Below are 15,576 nucleotides of genomic sequence, written 5' to 3'. Positions count from 1 at the left end.
GAACAGCGGCTGCAGGCCAGTGGCGGTGGATTCTGGCCTCTTGTGTCGCTAAAGGGAAGACATGTTGATGCGATTGATTTGTTTTGTTTTTAAGCTCCTCCAGCCTCCCCTCAGCCCCGTATAAACAAAGCTGTAAATAGCTGTATCTTACAAAACAACACTGCACCCACACACCATGTCTCAAAGCCACACATGGCTTACTCATTGCACTAATTAGGGGAGTGCTGCATGCAGCACCTATTTATCTACATTAGTTTTATTCTTTCTTTCTTTCTTTCTTTCTTTCTTTCTTTCTTTCTTTCTTTCTTTCTTTCTTTCTTTCTTTCTTTCTTTCTTTCTTTCTTTCTTTCTTATTCTCTACAAACTGTGGGACCTATCTCCTTCCTCAATTCTTCACCTAGAGGCTCCATTCAAAAATTTAAATATTCAGAATAGCTTGAAATTGCGTGCTTCTTTTCAGATTTTTTAAATATTTAATACTTTTTAAGATATTAATTCTACTATAAAAAATATTATCTTTTTTTAACATGGGAGTCAATGGGAGGACGGCAGAGCCGTCATCTGGTACTTCAACTGTATAAGACGTAACTACAGGAGCGTTGCTAGCAATTGAAAACAGAAGATGCCCTTTAAAATGGGGGTTTAGGGGTTTCTCCCCCAAGAAAATTTTAAAATCGGGCTGATGAACATGCAATTGTAACGTCGTTTGAGAAGGTAAGGAAAGACCAATGGTCGTGTCTGACTCTAGTCGGGGCAGGCCTACTGAGCAGGTTAATGTTTACGTTAAGGATAGGAAAGTGCACCAAAAACACCAGCAGCCAAAATGAGACATTAGAAAAGCTTGTAGCCAAATAAACACTGTCATGCGCCTACCCGATGTCAAGTGGACCGGGTTTAATTCACTGTGGGTCTCCTGAATCTGTGCAAACTAGAGCAGCACTAAACAGCAATATCGACGTGATGCGCTATGCATAGAAAATAAAATTTGCAACATTTTGCAACAAATTATTCTAAATCTGCCCATAAATGTACAAGTCAGAATTTTGTGGTTTTCACAGGCTACAATATTGCAGCTGTCAGTTGTCAAATTTGCTGAACAAAATGTTAAACTTCAATAATTGTTCATAGTCAACTTATATAGTCCATTTATTTAAGCTCTCAACAGCATAACCATGCAGCTTCGCCACATCGGCGGGAAATCAAGGCTATCGCAAAGTACATCCATGGAATCAGCCGTTCAAAGCCAGTCTGCATGAATCGTATGACAACTGGATGGCAGGGGACTAGGAATACACTGCAGGGGGGAACATGAGAGCCCCAGCTCGCAGCATACTAATAGCCTGGGTGCTTAAAGCGTGAAACTAGCTGGATAAGGAGCGGGTGGAAAAACTCCTTAAAAGTGTGTGTGTGTGTGTGTGTGTGTGTGTGTGTGTGTGTGTGTGTGTGTGTGTGTGTGTGTGTGTGTGTGTGTGTGTGTCTGTGTGTTTGTGTGTCAATCTGTTGGAGCCTGCATGAGAGTTCAATGTTGTCATTAGCTGTTACGGCTTTCTGACCAATCGCAGTTCAAGGCCGACCTGGACTGTATCACTTCGGGAGGGGGCGCTCATTTACTCCCCTCTAGACAAAATCGAATTGGTTGCGACGTTGACAGATTGTATGTGTTGTTTGTGTTGAGTGAGTGAGAGGTTGCGGTTGCACAGCTCAGGCTGCCGGACGGCGCTGCAAGGAACTTTTATAAACGCAATATTGTTATCCCACATCAATCATCAGTAAATAATACATTTGATAGTATTTCCCATCTTTGCTGAGCAAGAGTTTTGTTGGAAAGTTCAGTGATTGAAACAAATAAAAGCCCGGGCTATTGAAGTTTTACGGTACCAGTACCACTGTCATGCACCTACCCGATGTCAAGTGGACCGGGTTGAATTCACTTATATCACTTATACGTCTTATATCCATCGATATTTTATTACTGTCCTTCTCAACACTCTCTGATCTCACTAAAAGGCTTGCAGCACGAAACAGCAATATCGACAAGATGCGCTATGCATAGAGAAGAAAGAATACCGACGTTGAATTTGTAACATTTTGCAACAAATTATTCTAAATTTGCCCATTAATGGACAGAATTTTGGGTTTTCACTGGCTACAATGTTGCATCTGTGGCTGCTGGTAATGCAACCACAAAGAAGTATACTCTCTGGGGCTATTTTCATCATTCTTATGATTTTTTATTTATTTTTTGACGGCACAGGGATCCGGGGCTATTCCCAAAAGATCCGGGGCTATAGCCTCGAATGCCCAGGTCTAATGCGTTACTAAATCAATTTTCAACCGTTTATCTTTGTTCAAACCATTTAACAACGCACTTGTATCTTCTATAATATCTAAACGGAATTTCGATATCATTTAAACTTTCTTCAGAGTCACAGTTTTAGTTTCAAACCTTCATATTCTACAGTTTGTCCCATTGAAGCCGTCTGCCCATTCTGACACTTAAATGTCTTAAGACATCGTAACTTGGTCAAATTGTACCTTCATTAAAACCATTTAACAAATCTACACACGTGTATCTTCAATAATATCCAAACGGAATTTCGATATCATTTAAACTTTATTCAGAATCACAGTTTAAGTTTCATACCGGCTTCGTTTTCAGTTGGTCTCATTGATTTACGTTGACACTGGAGCGTGAGGACGTTAGCAGTGCTTTGCGCTTTTCGTTCAGCGGTCACTTTATTTGTTTCCAACCATTTACTTTTTCTTAAATGGTGTGCATGTTTACATTGTTTACTCGATTAGACTTTTGAACTTTTGTTCAAATCCCCTATTGATTTAAGCCATTTAACATTTCTTTATGACTTAGTCTATGTGGCTTTATTAAAAAATATTTCCAACCTCACTTTGTACTACAGCACTAACCGCATTTTCTGCAGGAAATACATTTTCTGGTTATTAACTGCTATTTGCTTTAAACACCATTTTAAATGTATTGAAGTGGGGAAAGATGAGGGAAGCATTTATTGCAACAAATGTATACATCACAAAGAAGAAACAGATATTAAATGCATGGGCAGGACCATACACATGCTCTCAGTGAAGCATTCAGAGTTCACACACCCCTAACACACACACACACACACACACACACACACACACACACACACACACACCCACACACACACACACACACACACACACACACACACACACACACACACACGTACACACACACACACACACACATACACACACACACAGACTCACACACACACAGACTCACACACACACACACACACGCACACAGACGTAACACACCCTAAGCAAATACATCATCATCATCTGTCATCCCACACCCAACCATATAATAAGGGGCAGGGTAATCACAGTTCCATATGAAATCCTGAGATGTGTAGCAGCATGCCTCACCCAAACGACCAGGGCGATAAAGAAAGATCTAAGACCACACTATAACTTTACCACAGCGCCATTAACCACATACAACTGCCCCTACATACTGTTCTGTCTCCGTGATAAGATGCAAGGGAGGTCAAAGGGTTCAGTATGTGTAGAGCATGTGAATGTCTTCCATTATCTTAGTTGGACTCATTGGGGATGTCCCTGGCCTTGGCAGGGTACACACGCTGTTGCATTTGAATGTGTGGATTGTAGTTGGGTCCTCATATTTGTTTTATTTCTTTGCATTAAGAAAATGATGCAAGATAGGGTAAATGGGGGGAGATATTAGGGAAGAGATGAAGATTCAAGCATACAGATAAATAAAGCCTATTTAGAATTTTTTATATTTTTTGGACCATTTTGTTACGTTGATAGTTATGTCAGATAACAGAAAATAGAGATGAGAGAGGTGGAAAACCTCAATCTGGCACAATGTCAATAAGAGGTAGAAAACAGTCCCTTCAGAGACTTAATGATTCCCCTTTTCACCCTTCTTCCTTCTAACACTCACCGTCAACCTCAGGAAGAGGACCTGGGACAAGAGTCGGGCAATTAGTCTCAACCTGGCCATTTTCTTCTTTCTTTCCATTGCTCTTTTGTGTGTGTGTGTGTGTGTGTGTGTGTGTGTGTGTGTGTGTGTGTGTGTGTGTGTGTGTGTGTGTGTGTGTGTGTGTGTGTGTGTGTGTGTGTGTGTGTGTGTGTGTGTGTGTGTGTGGGGGGGGGGGGGGGGGGGGGTAGTTGTTATGTATCCTAGTTTATTTCAAAAAGCGCTAGCTATTACAATCTAAGAGACACCATAATAATTTTGACGGTGTTTCCGAGCATCCTGTTTGTCCGTTTCATTGCTTGTGTAACTGTTGGTCGAATAACACAAAGTATGACGTGTAAAAGTATGTTTCTCCATTAGCTGTGAGATGATTTTTATTTTCTTTGTTAAATATAGACACAACGTTGCAGTCGGAAAAAGACATAACGACCATGACAATTATGGTTGACCGTTTTGACATCAGAATAAGTGTGTTACCTCATTTCCCCTTATCAAAAGGACATCGTCAGTTGTAGATCACGTTGACCCGTTAGTTGAAGCGTGTTTGGTCCTCCAGCGCCCCCCTGAGCTGAGACTTCAATCTGCCGTTAAAGTCCTCGGTTTTCTCTATTTTTGTGTAATAAAAGCCAAGCTCACTCGGTTAAAATGGCAGGATTAATATTTGGATTATATTATACCCCATGTATTACTTTGGATTTGTGAAAAGGGGAAGGATAAGCTGTTCCCAGTTGTCTCTGTGTTTTTTCAGTTTTACACTGTGGTTTGTGTAATTGTTTTAAAGACTTTGAGACTGAGTCAGAGCGCAGTGAATCATTTGTGCGTGATACAACAGTAATAAAGCCGTTTGGCACCAAAGCACAAACGCACAAATAGACCTGCAAGGCCTTGATCTGTGAGAATCCAGTCGGAACATGTATTAACAGCCAAGAGGAGGAAAACACATGTTAATGAAAGATGTCTAAGCACACACAGCACTGATCCTGATCAGGCGTACAAACCCCTCAGATCTGAGGTTCTCTGGCTCTTGGACCACATCACTGGAAACTATTTCCAGAGTCTCAACCAGTTGTCACAGGCCTTTACACAGGCCGACATCCCCAACTCTTTGGTTACATTTGCAACAACAAATTCAAGATTCAAGATGTTTTTATTTTCATATGCACAACAATTACAGAGCAGTCACTGGCAATGAAATTCTTTAGTCTTGGGCTCCTCTAACAGTGCAATATAAGAGAAAGTAAAAGTATAAGAAAAACACAAGTAGCGTGAGCATTAAACGATGAAGCCCGCTTCATCGTTGAGCCCGCTTGTAAATTATAATTTCATGCCATTTACCTTGTGGAAATGCAAAGGTAAGATCCCATTGATATCTAAACACAGAGCTGCATGAATGTTTTTAAATTGACAACACTTTGTCCATTTTGCAACCCCTCAAGTCAGTCTCCATCTTTGATGTCTTTTGTGACTAGATCCATTTGGCAGATTAAGACATTCCCAAAAAGCTGTTCAAGTGCATCTTTGTGATCCGTTTCTGATAATGTTAGGGTTTTAAATTGTGTGTTTTGGGAAACAGAATAACTTCACTTCATCTTGTTTTTAATACTTTGAAAGATATTGAAAGACACTGTCAGCATGCAAGATGTGTTACCAAGAGAATTGAGGTAATGGTTGATTAAATAGAATTCTATTTAATTCAAAAATTATATGAAATGCTTTGATGCAAAGGAGGTAAATTAGACATGAAGTATGAAATGTGAATGGTTTATTTTCTTCAGAACATTATATGCTACTTTGCTTGACAGAAAAATTCCAATCAACTGATTTTCATTTCATCCATAGATTTTACAATATACAGTTGTCTCCGTCGATAAAATGTACTCACAAGGCGCTAACAACCTTTGCATTTAAGAGTAGATGAGCATTTTAACTTATACCAATGTAATAAAACATAAAAACAATAACATAAACAAAGCTTTACTTTGATCAACAAATCAAATAGGCTGTAACCTTTACAACTATTCATGAATTAGAGGCAAAGACACATAGCTGACCAGCAATATTAACATTAAGGTGGACGGCTACGTAATGATAGACATCTCCTCCCGCTCTCTACTTTCGGACAGCGTGGTCACAATGTTTCCCAGGTATCTGTGGAACGCTTGCCTCACCTCCTCAGGCTCGTCCTCCAGGTTAGAGTGGATGAGGGGCAGTCTGCTCAGATGGGCGGCTGCATTGGAAAGAAACGGGAGTTGTCAGACCCCAGCGGATTGCTGTGTATACTATTCTCCAAAAGGTTTAGTACTTGACGACCCATGCTAGACCTTTCAGCAATAATTCACGAGCCATGTAATTAAGAGTCATGCTATTCGCAGTATCTACAAGCATTTGGATGTTCATATACTCTTCGTATTCATCCTCCTAGCCCCTTGGAACGATAACAACAATGTCTGCAGAGAAATCGCACAGAATCCACCCTTGGATTCAGCTATACAAGGGGTCTCACGTTAAGCTATGGCGACCTGGATGCATCCAAAGAGTAAGAAAGGAAACTGCCTTATTAGTTATCAATATCACTACCCCCTGACATCCGCAACACTGACTCCATACCCCAGTTTTAATCAAAGCTCAAAACTCACCTTTTCAAATCTGCGTACCTGATCTTCCCTTCCCACATCACCATCACCCATTGTCCACTTTAGTTGAAATGTTTTTATTTATATTGTTTCTTGTGTATCCGTTTCTGATTGTATATCTGTTTTTCTAATATACGGTCTCCTTGAGAGCCATGAAAGGCGCCTTTTGGATCAAATTCATTATTATTATTCTTATTATTATTACTACTACTATCGTATTACCCAGAGGGAGGCGATCATCGCTGTCTCCACTGCCAGGCTTGTGGTGTGATATCAGCAGGCACTGGGCGTCCTGCAGGCCCTGGGGGGCGATGAACATGGCGTGCCATGTCTCGATCTCTTTCAGGTGGCTGGGGACGTCCGGGTTGAAGACGATCACCACACCGTTGGAGTCCTTCATTAACGCCGGCCAGCATGACTCAAATCTGTCCAGACAGAATGGTTATCGTCGGGCAAACTGTTAAACTGGGACACCTCAGACATGTCACGTGCGAAGCCTTTTGGGGTGCTTGCTCTTACTTGAAGTCCCCTGCGCAGTCCCACAGCTCCACATCACATGTTGATTTGTCACCGCTGCCTTGATTTTGGGATTCAAATTCCAGGATCCTTGAAACAACAGAATGTTAATAGCTGGGGACATGCTTGGCTTTCAAGACCCACTTGGTAATTCTCAGCTGTGTGATGTTGTGGTGGACAAGATATTGTGTTAAAATGACATCTCAGTGCACTCTCCCTATGGACTTTAGCAACTCTACCTGACTCCTTGTGTGGGACTGTATTCACCTCCCACCGTTTCCGTTGTGTCGGAGAGGAAATTTGCGAGGACCGTTTTCCCACTCTGAAATAATTGAAGGTCGAAGGTGAGAATGAAGAGAATGGAGAAAAGCCAATACATTGCTTCGCTTGTTATAGTGCCTAGAACATTTATATAAAGGATGGATGTCTACGAAGCAATGAAAACATGCGACGAATCCGTGTACCTACCTCAGTGGGTCCAATGAGAAGGATTTTTGCTTTGAACATTGCAGGAAAATAACGCAAGAAGTGACAAGTAGCGCATAAATTAGCTTGCCTGCTTTGTTTTACAGCAAAGCGAACTAGTAGACTGATCGTTTTATATGCTTTACTCAATGCGAACAGGTGGTTACTTCTAACGCTGTAGCTGTAGCTGTCCGGAAGCGATCGACTATGAAAACATAGCAAGCTATGCTTAGCATTAGCATAGCATTCATTGCAAGCTTCAGTTGGTTTCTATGGTTTCCACGACCGACGCGTTAGCCATAGCCAATCGCAGGTAAGAGTCGCCCACGTGGCATGTAGGGAACCAATCAAGGCCCAGAAACTACGCTTGGTCCATCGGCGTTGGTTTGTTGACGTCTCCTGAAGACCAACCAATCCTTCTGATCTTGCAAGAAGAGGCGATAAGTGAAAATGTCAGGATTGACAGGATTGCATAGTCGAAGGTAACTGATAAACAGCTCATTACGCGAATTTTCAATATTGAGTTATGTATGGCACATAATACTTACCACGTGGCATAAAATGTGCTAGTGTTAGTGCAATTAATGTTTTACACAAATTTACTGCATCTAATCTAGCTAATTATAGTCGCCTGCTTAATCCAGGACGTTCCACGCATGGCTGCTACGGGTTGCCAAGGAGCAATGCTATTGACTTACTTGACGACCCATACTAGACCTTTCATCAATACATGAAATGAGTAATGTACTAAGAGTCCTGTTATGCACAGTATCTACACGCATTTTGATGCAGATATGCTCTTCGTGCCTCTTGTCGTCCGTAGCCCCCTTGAGCAATAACAAGGATGTCTGCAGACAATCGCACAGAATCCACCCTTGGTTTCAGCTCTACCAGGGATGATCTCACGTTATGCTATGGTGAACTGGAGGCATCTAAAGAGTCAGAAAGGAAGCTGCCTAAACACAGCAGTCCCTATAGGAGAACGCCAGTCGATGACAACTACTGGTAAAGTGATCAATAGAGAATACATAATGGAATCAATCATATCATCTGCAGCAGAATACTTATTATTTTCAATCAAATCTTCTAATAACACTAACAAACTGAAGTTTTTCCCCACCCTTATTTAGTCTATTTAGTAGAGTAGATTTTGCTGAACGAGACCAGAGTCAGCTGATGAAAACGTTGCTGGAGGCTGAAGCAGCAGCCAACAATGCCGCCGTACAACTTGTGTCTTTCAAAGACACCATGGATGATGAATTTGAGGCATGTTTTCTATTCGTTTTTTTACTGCTGCAGACAAACCCCAAAATATATTTAACGTATGTAGAGCCAAGCATTTGCTGACTATTTATATTTCACTATTTGAATATCTTCATAGATTTCTTTATTCTCCATTCCGGTTTAGGAATCCCATCTGTCTGTCACCGACACGCGGCAGGTTTCCAGGCAGCGAGGCCTTTTGCTGGAAAAGTTGGAGGCCTTTAAAAGAATAAATAGATCAGTTCGACAAAAACTGAAGAGGCTTCAGGAAGCAGAGGTGTGTTGCAGGGCCTTTCCTCAATGTAGGGGCATTGCTTGGAGGATTGTACCCTACCAGTCCAATCTATAGCTCATTTGCATTTGTGTATTTTTTTTATTTTTTTAGGCTGATCGACTCGCTACTGACAAGCAGATTGACATCTTGCTGAATAAGATAACACAGGCTGAGAGTGACAATGTGGTGAGTATTGGGCCACTTTTGTAAATAGAATAAAAAGGCCTCACTACCACATACTTCAGCAACGATAGCAATCAGTTGTGATGTGTGAGTTCAGCGGTCGGTTGAAAAGCTTCAAGGGCAAAGCCAGTACAAATCTTTGTCGGATCGGTAAATGGCAGATGCTGGCTAACCTTGTGCTGAGTAGACTTTTTTAAGTTGTCTCAAAGAACCTTCAACTCCGTACTGTACATTCTTCTGCAGAATCCGTCTTTACAATTATTATTATCAAACATCCGGTTTTTTTCTTCCTAAAAGTTCTTCTTCAAACATTGAATCTCTGACAGATTGTGTAACGCAAAGGCATCGCCGTGCAAGTACTCTATATATTTGTCCAATTATACTGCAAGATATGAGTTGCTCTCCAAAAAGTGCTTGCATTTGTCCTTTCTCTTCTCCACTAGAATTTGAAGAGAGACTTGAACAACACAGAGAACCAACTTGGTGAACTGATGTCTCTACGGAGGAAAGAACAGGTACTTTAGCATATAGGATATATTGGAAGTAAAGAAGTAAATAAGTTAAGTTTTTATAAAGCACCTGTTCAGAGCAATTGTCCAAAAGTGCTCCACCGGTCAACATAACGATAGGAATAATAGATGCAGTACATATACATTTCACAGCACAAGGTTAAAACAAGAAACAACGCCTGCCAATGCACACAATGTCTTTGATTGGATTTTCAAATAAAATGTAACCGCTGTCTTAATTGACAACAGTTTGCAAATCAAAAGAAACTGTAAACTCTACATAGACACATATACAGATATTTGTAATAACCTATCAATGTGCTTCTTGATATCCCAGGAGAGCACAGAGACTGCGCTTCAGGCCGGTAGGACGGCGGAGACCACCCGGGCTCGCCTGCAGGGCCAGCTGCACCTCAAAGAGGCGGAGAACAACCGTCTGACCGCCCAACTGAGGGTGAGCCCTCCCCTGTGGGTCCCCCACTAATGGTGCACTATCAAGGGCCAGCGGCGCCAGCTCAGGTCGGCTTGTTGCTGGTTTGATCCCCATCCATAACAGCGATCAGTGTCCAGCACACTATTCATGTTTAGTAAGTTAGCAGATGCATTTATCCACAACATGTAAGTGAGGAGCAGGAAGGGTGTCGCTAGGTCATGCTGGGATGGTTTGACTGAGAACATGGGGCATCGAGCTCCCTACCTTTTCGCCTGGGGGTCGAGCATCCAGGCACGAGCCTGCATACTATCCTGCGTTCTAAAGCAGTGTGTGTTTATAGCTCCTTTGCCCTTCGTGAGTACAGTACGTCAGTGTGTCCCACTGTGGAATGTCTTAACCGGTGTTGGTTTTAGGCGCTGGAGAGAACGCTGACAGAGCAGAAGATGCAGATGGAGGACCTGAAGGCGGCCATCACTGCTCAGTCTGTCAAGATGGCGCAGGACAAGGAAGCCCTCATAAAGGCCACGCACGCCCAGAAACAGAGAGCCAAGAGGTTCGAGGCGGCCGTCGACAAATGCTACGCTCAGCTCAAAGAGAAGGTACGCTGGAAAGAGTGCTTTTAAATCGGTGTATTTCTTCCCTTCTCTTTTTCCGACTAAGTTCCTCACTCTGAATATAGTTACTCTAATTTATTGGTTATGTTCCACAATAAAACGTTTTATTCCGCGGCTTTCAGGAAGTCCAGCTGGCCAGAGCTCTTTCTGAGAGAGACTCATGGAGGTTACAACAGGAACAGCAGTCTGAGGATCAGCATGGGCTGGTCAGTCAGATAGAACTATTAAAATGGTGGGTGATGTGGTCACACATAGTGTGTCTGTCTGTGTATAAATTGTATTTTCCAATGTCAAATGGAATCAAGGAATTGTATTGATGGTATATCGATGGAGGCAGTCACAAGCAATGCTAACATGGTTTAAAATGTGTTTCTCTGATGCAGCAATACCAATGATTTGACCGCTAGGCTCCAGAGAGAGAGGGATGAACTCACTACAGCTAACCTTACAGCCATGGAGAGAGTTGAGAGACTGTCAGTGGAAAACAGAGCACTTAACAGTGACAACGCAAGGATAAAGGTATAGTTTCCAACCCTTTTTGCTCTAGTTATAGGAGATAAAAGATACAAGTGTATATTTTAAATAATTACGTCACTACTGCCATTAATGTTAGAGGAAATACCGACCTTCTTTGGAAAACAAATTATTTTTGTGACACTAACAACTTGACCACATGGTTGGTTATCGAGTTGAATTGATGTTATTACTTTTGAAGCTATTTAAGAATGATAATAGCATTGACCTGGTTTAATTGCATTGAAATGAATGTCATTAACCATGGGTATGGGTTGTGATTTCAGGAGTCGATATCTGTGTGCGAGCAGCAGCTGTCTCAGTGTGAGGCTGCCCAGACAGAGCAGAGTCTGCTCTCTGAGGAGAGGCAGCACCAGACACAACGGCACCAAAGCCAGGCACTCCACTTTATTTATTTTATGTATACTATACCGAATTTTTTATCTATTTACAATTTAACGGAAAACGACTTGTGACGTTGGGCTTATTCTCTAGGTGGCAGCATTACAAACCGAGGTTGATGATCTTAGGATAAAGTATCAGAGCCTGGTCAGAGAGACGGAGGGCGAACGAGGTAGAAAGGATGAAGAAGTTGAAAAGGTAACCGCAAAGTCCCTACATACACCAATTGTTCACAATATTAGTACTATTTATTATGTACTTATTTCAGTAGTTCTTAATTTTTTAGAATTTTTTGCGTTTCTCAATAGTATTTTCTTTGATTTGTGAGTATTTAACCCCAATAGGTACAGCTTCTTGCTGCTAACCGGATATTGTCTTCCTTGTTTGCCCTTGTTCTTGACCGATGACACACAGTTTTACATAATGTAACATATGCAGCCTGCCAGGGCCCTTCCACACCAAATTCATAACGCTCCCCAAACAAATTCTCCAACCATCTCTACGGACCCCCCAGCGATCGTCTATTGGGTCTGAGGACGGATCACGCTGTCAGAATAACCTCAAGCTCACCATCCGGGTTTGCACATTCATTAATCATGTGTCCTACCCCCTGGCTTTTCCCTTCTCCCCCCCCCCCCCACACACCCACACACACACACACGCCTCCTGCCGCTGTCCTGGTGGTGTGGACTGCAGGCGAGGAGGGGGCTGCTGAGGCGGGTGCAGGAGCTGGAGGTTTACCCTGAGTTACTGGAGGCCGCCGAGCAGAGCCTCTCCCAGTGCCAGGAGAACCTGGGGCGCTCCCAGAAGAGAAGCGCAGAGAAGTCAGAGTCCGTTAGGCTACTGCAGGTTCAGGTGTGCATTGTTGTACAGCAGTAGCATCACTAGCATGTGACTAGAAGAAGGAGGAACTGGCGAGGATGTGTAATAAATGGCCAGTGTGCTGTCTCCGACCAGCAGGGGGCAGCAGAGTGACACTATGGCCTGTAGCCTCAGTCTCTCTCAGTAGCTAGCTCCTGGTTTGCTGTTTCTGCTGTGGTTTGCTATGATGTTTTTTAGATGTTTCTTCCCAGTGTGGTGATAGGGAATCAAAAGTGTGCTCAATATGTCAAACCCCTTGTAGGCAAACTCCAACATAGTGACTGTGATTGGCCGTGTTCTGTTTGCAGTGTTGTGGTTGACCGATCACTGTGTTTGCACGTGACTTGTGATCCATCCATACGATCAATAATAATGAATAATTTCCACCGAATTTTTCTTTCTTCAACAGCTGGACAGTCAAAGCGAGCGGCTGAAAACTTCTGGAGACATGAGGAACTCCATTCAGGAGGCAAACGCTCAGCTTGAAGAACAAATTACCTCTCTTGAAAAGTAAGACATCTCATCATCTCTATTATTCCAATTATAACCTAGTTATAACCTATTCAAGTCAAAAATCTAGTTTTGACTTGAATTTTAGAAACAGATTAAGCTGTGTGTGTGTGTGTGTGTGTGTGTGTGTGTGTGTGTGTGTGTGTGTGTGTGTGTGTGTGTGTGTGTGTGTGTGTGTGTGTGTGGACGTTTATGTATTTGTCTGTGTGTGTGTGTGTGCGTGTGTGTTTGTGTGCGCGTATGTCTGTATGTGGACGATTATATATTTGTGTGTGTGTGTCTGTCTCTGTCCATGTGTGTGTGTGTGTGCAGGGAGATGGAGGTACAGCACCAGGAGAACGTGGGTCTGGTGCGGAGGCTGGCAGGTCAGGACGAGGCTCTGAGCTACGGCAGCAGGCAGCTGGATCAGCGCTCTGCAGAGTGCCACGCCCTCAGCACACAGCTGGAGGCCGCCATGTCCCACGTCGCACAACAGGTTGGGCCTCTGAACGTGTTGAGACGTTAAAAAGCGTTGGAATATTAGGCAATCTCTCTATAGATTCAGGTTTGATCCCCACGGTTTGTATGCTCTTATCGAAAGCGGCTTACATTGAATTCAGGTGCATGGGGTTAATGAGGAGCTAGGTGGGCATGCCCCTTCCTCATGGATGCCTACAAGTAGACTGCAGACGTTGGGATTCAAACCAAGAAGAGCTGGGAGTCAAACCCCTAACCACTAGACTATCCTGCCCCAGTCTCCTCAAAGTCAGTAATAGTACCTTCCTAGTGTAATAGTACAAAGGTCAAAAGTCAAAGGTTTTTTTATTCGCGATTTGTGCAAAAACAGTCTAAACACATAGACTGTCTGGAGCTCATATATGTATATTTTAAATATACGTCTCCCCATCCCACCTCTTTGGCCAGGTCAGCCATGTGAAGGGAAAGGCTGTGAGCAGAGAGGATGCTCTTCAGACCAAGATCAAGGAGCTGGAGGCTGATAAGGGCCGGAGGGACTCAGAGTTAAAGCTCCTTCGACAGAGCATGCTCTCTGTGAGTAAACCACCTCTGCACTAAGATATTATGGTACTGTTTATGAGATACTTAAACTTCTTTGACTCAGTCTCCAAATAAGTATGACTCCTCAAAGAATCAGTTTTATGTGTGATGAAGTGATTTATATTATTGTGTCTTTATTCCTTCTTGCAGACTGAGAACAAGTTTGAAGTGCGTCTGAAAGACCTTCAGCGGAGCCTGGACCAATCAGAGAGCCACAAACAAAGCATTCAGAGCTATGTGGATTTCCTGAAAAACTCTTACGCCACAATGTTTGATGAAGGAGTTCAGCTGTCGAGCTATCATTCATACTTTCTTAAGTAACAAGCTTTCTTTCAGGATGAAACAATTTGTGCAAAGACAAACAAAGTAATTTGGTGTTTTGATTATTTTGACAAATCCCATTGTTTCTCAACTGACAGGGGGAGTGCAAGTACTCTTTATTCTATTTATTGGAGTTTAAGCAGACATTCCACATAGTAATTGTCTTTGTTCTTTGTCTTCGCTGTGTTTTTTTATCAAAAGGGCACGAGGGAAGACATGTGATCCTAAAATATGTTGAGCCTGTTTTGGTTCTTTCCCCCTAGGCAAAAACATGTGTTTTCTATGATATGCAACACTAGGAAGACATCATCACCTGGCTGGTTTCAGTCTGTATATATATACAATAAAGCTCTGTGTATGCATTATGTTCATCCCCCGTCTCTCACACCTGGCCTACCAGTAAAGCTTTACATCTAATAGAACAATGCGATGCTTGTTTCTGAGTCTTGTGCTTATGTAGAAAGGTTCCTCTTTATCTGGTTGAGTACCAGTATCCACTGTGTAAATATCAAATCACACAAGCTTGCCTTGCCTGCGTTGGCAAGAAAGTCTCATACCTCTTACATAAGATGAGCTTTACACAGCAGATGACAATATCAAAACTGAAGTCCCACGGATAGAGAAAATTGTTGCATCCCTCGTGGTCCTGCATATCAGCTATTCTTTATGAGCCATTGCTGTATGACAAAACTTTTTGTTTGTCATTAGCAAGGCACAGCAGTTGAATCACAACAAATGACCGGCTTGATGAAGTTAAAAGCAGCACAACATGTTATAAAAAATATGTATGCATCAACTTATTAAATTATGTCTGTGAATGTGCTGGTTAATGTTGAATGCTGGCAAAGGGAAAATGATCAATCACAATCAGAATGGCAGTTGGGTTAGCGTTTACAAGACTTCTGTTCTGTGGGATGTTTACTAAGGCTGGCTTTTGCTTCCATCTTTGTTCGATTATCAAAGGCACCAAAAAGACTTGTGTTCTCTTGGACGTAGTCTCATACCAAACGCGTGTATGCCCCGGAGAAAGCAACAGCC

General features: G+C 42.4%; 2 protein-coding genes across 8 annotated transcripts; one reads left to right on the top strand and one right to left on the bottom strand.

Moving 5' to 3' along the window:
• Window positions 1–5,134: 5,134 nt before the first annotated feature.
• On the bottom strand, window positions 5,135–7,860 carry ift22 (intraflagellar transport 22 homolog (Chlamydomonas)). The gene is made up of 5 exons (XM_060059357.1): window positions 7,624–7,860; window positions 7,395–7,477; window positions 7,159–7,245; window positions 6,862–7,064; window positions 5,135–6,233 (listed from the first exon to the last, which is right to left on the bottom strand). Exons 1-5 carry the CDS (start codon window positions 7,660–7,662, stop codon window positions 6,085–6,087), a joined length of 561 nt encoding a protein of 186 aa, XP_059915340.1. The 5' UTR covers window positions 7,663–7,860; the 3' UTR covers window positions 5,135–6,084.
• An 85-nt stretch (window positions 7,861–7,945) lies between these two features.
• Window positions 7,946–14,903, top strand: LOC132463272 (outer dense fiber protein 2-like). Of its 7 annotated transcripts, none has more exons than XM_060059315.1 (17): window positions 7,946–8,102; window positions 8,506–8,625; window positions 8,760–8,886; window positions 9,029–9,160; window positions 9,269–9,343; window positions 9,784–9,855; window positions 10,187–10,303; window positions 10,696–10,881; window positions 11,019–11,128; window positions 11,280–11,415; window positions 11,697–11,807; window positions 11,905–12,009; window positions 12,508–12,666; window positions 13,082–13,182; window positions 13,495–13,657; window positions 14,086–14,211; window positions 14,368–14,903. In XM_060059315.1, exons 1-17 carry the CDS (start codon window positions 8,071–8,073, stop codon window positions 14,536–14,538), a joined length of 2,043 nt encoding a protein of 680 aa, XP_059915298.1. In that variant the 5' UTR covers window positions 7,946–8,070; the 3' UTR covers window positions 14,539–14,903. The 7 variants fall into 7 exon arrangements, 6 of the variants coding, with proteins under 6 accessions (XP_059915298.1, XP_059915296.1, XP_059915300.1 ...); XM_060059313.1 differs by having other exon boundaries at window positions 8,751–8,886; XM_060059317.1 differs by lacking the exon at window positions 14,368–14,903 and adding an exon at window positions 13,782–13,926 and having other exon boundaries at window positions 7,960–8,102; window positions 8,444–8,625; window positions 8,751–8,886; window positions 14,086–14,186.
• The last annotated feature ends 673 nt before the right edge of the window (window positions 14,904–15,576 follow it).

Source organism: Gadus macrocephalus, chromosome 8, assembly GCF_031168955.1.
Source record: "Gadus macrocephalus chromosome 8, ASM3116895v1".
NCBI lineage: Eukaryota > Metazoa > Chordata > Actinopteri > Gadiformes > Gadidae > Gadus > Gadus macrocephalus.
Note: the sequence above shows the minus strand (reverse complement) of the source record. Positions and strands in the feature narration are given on the sequence as shown.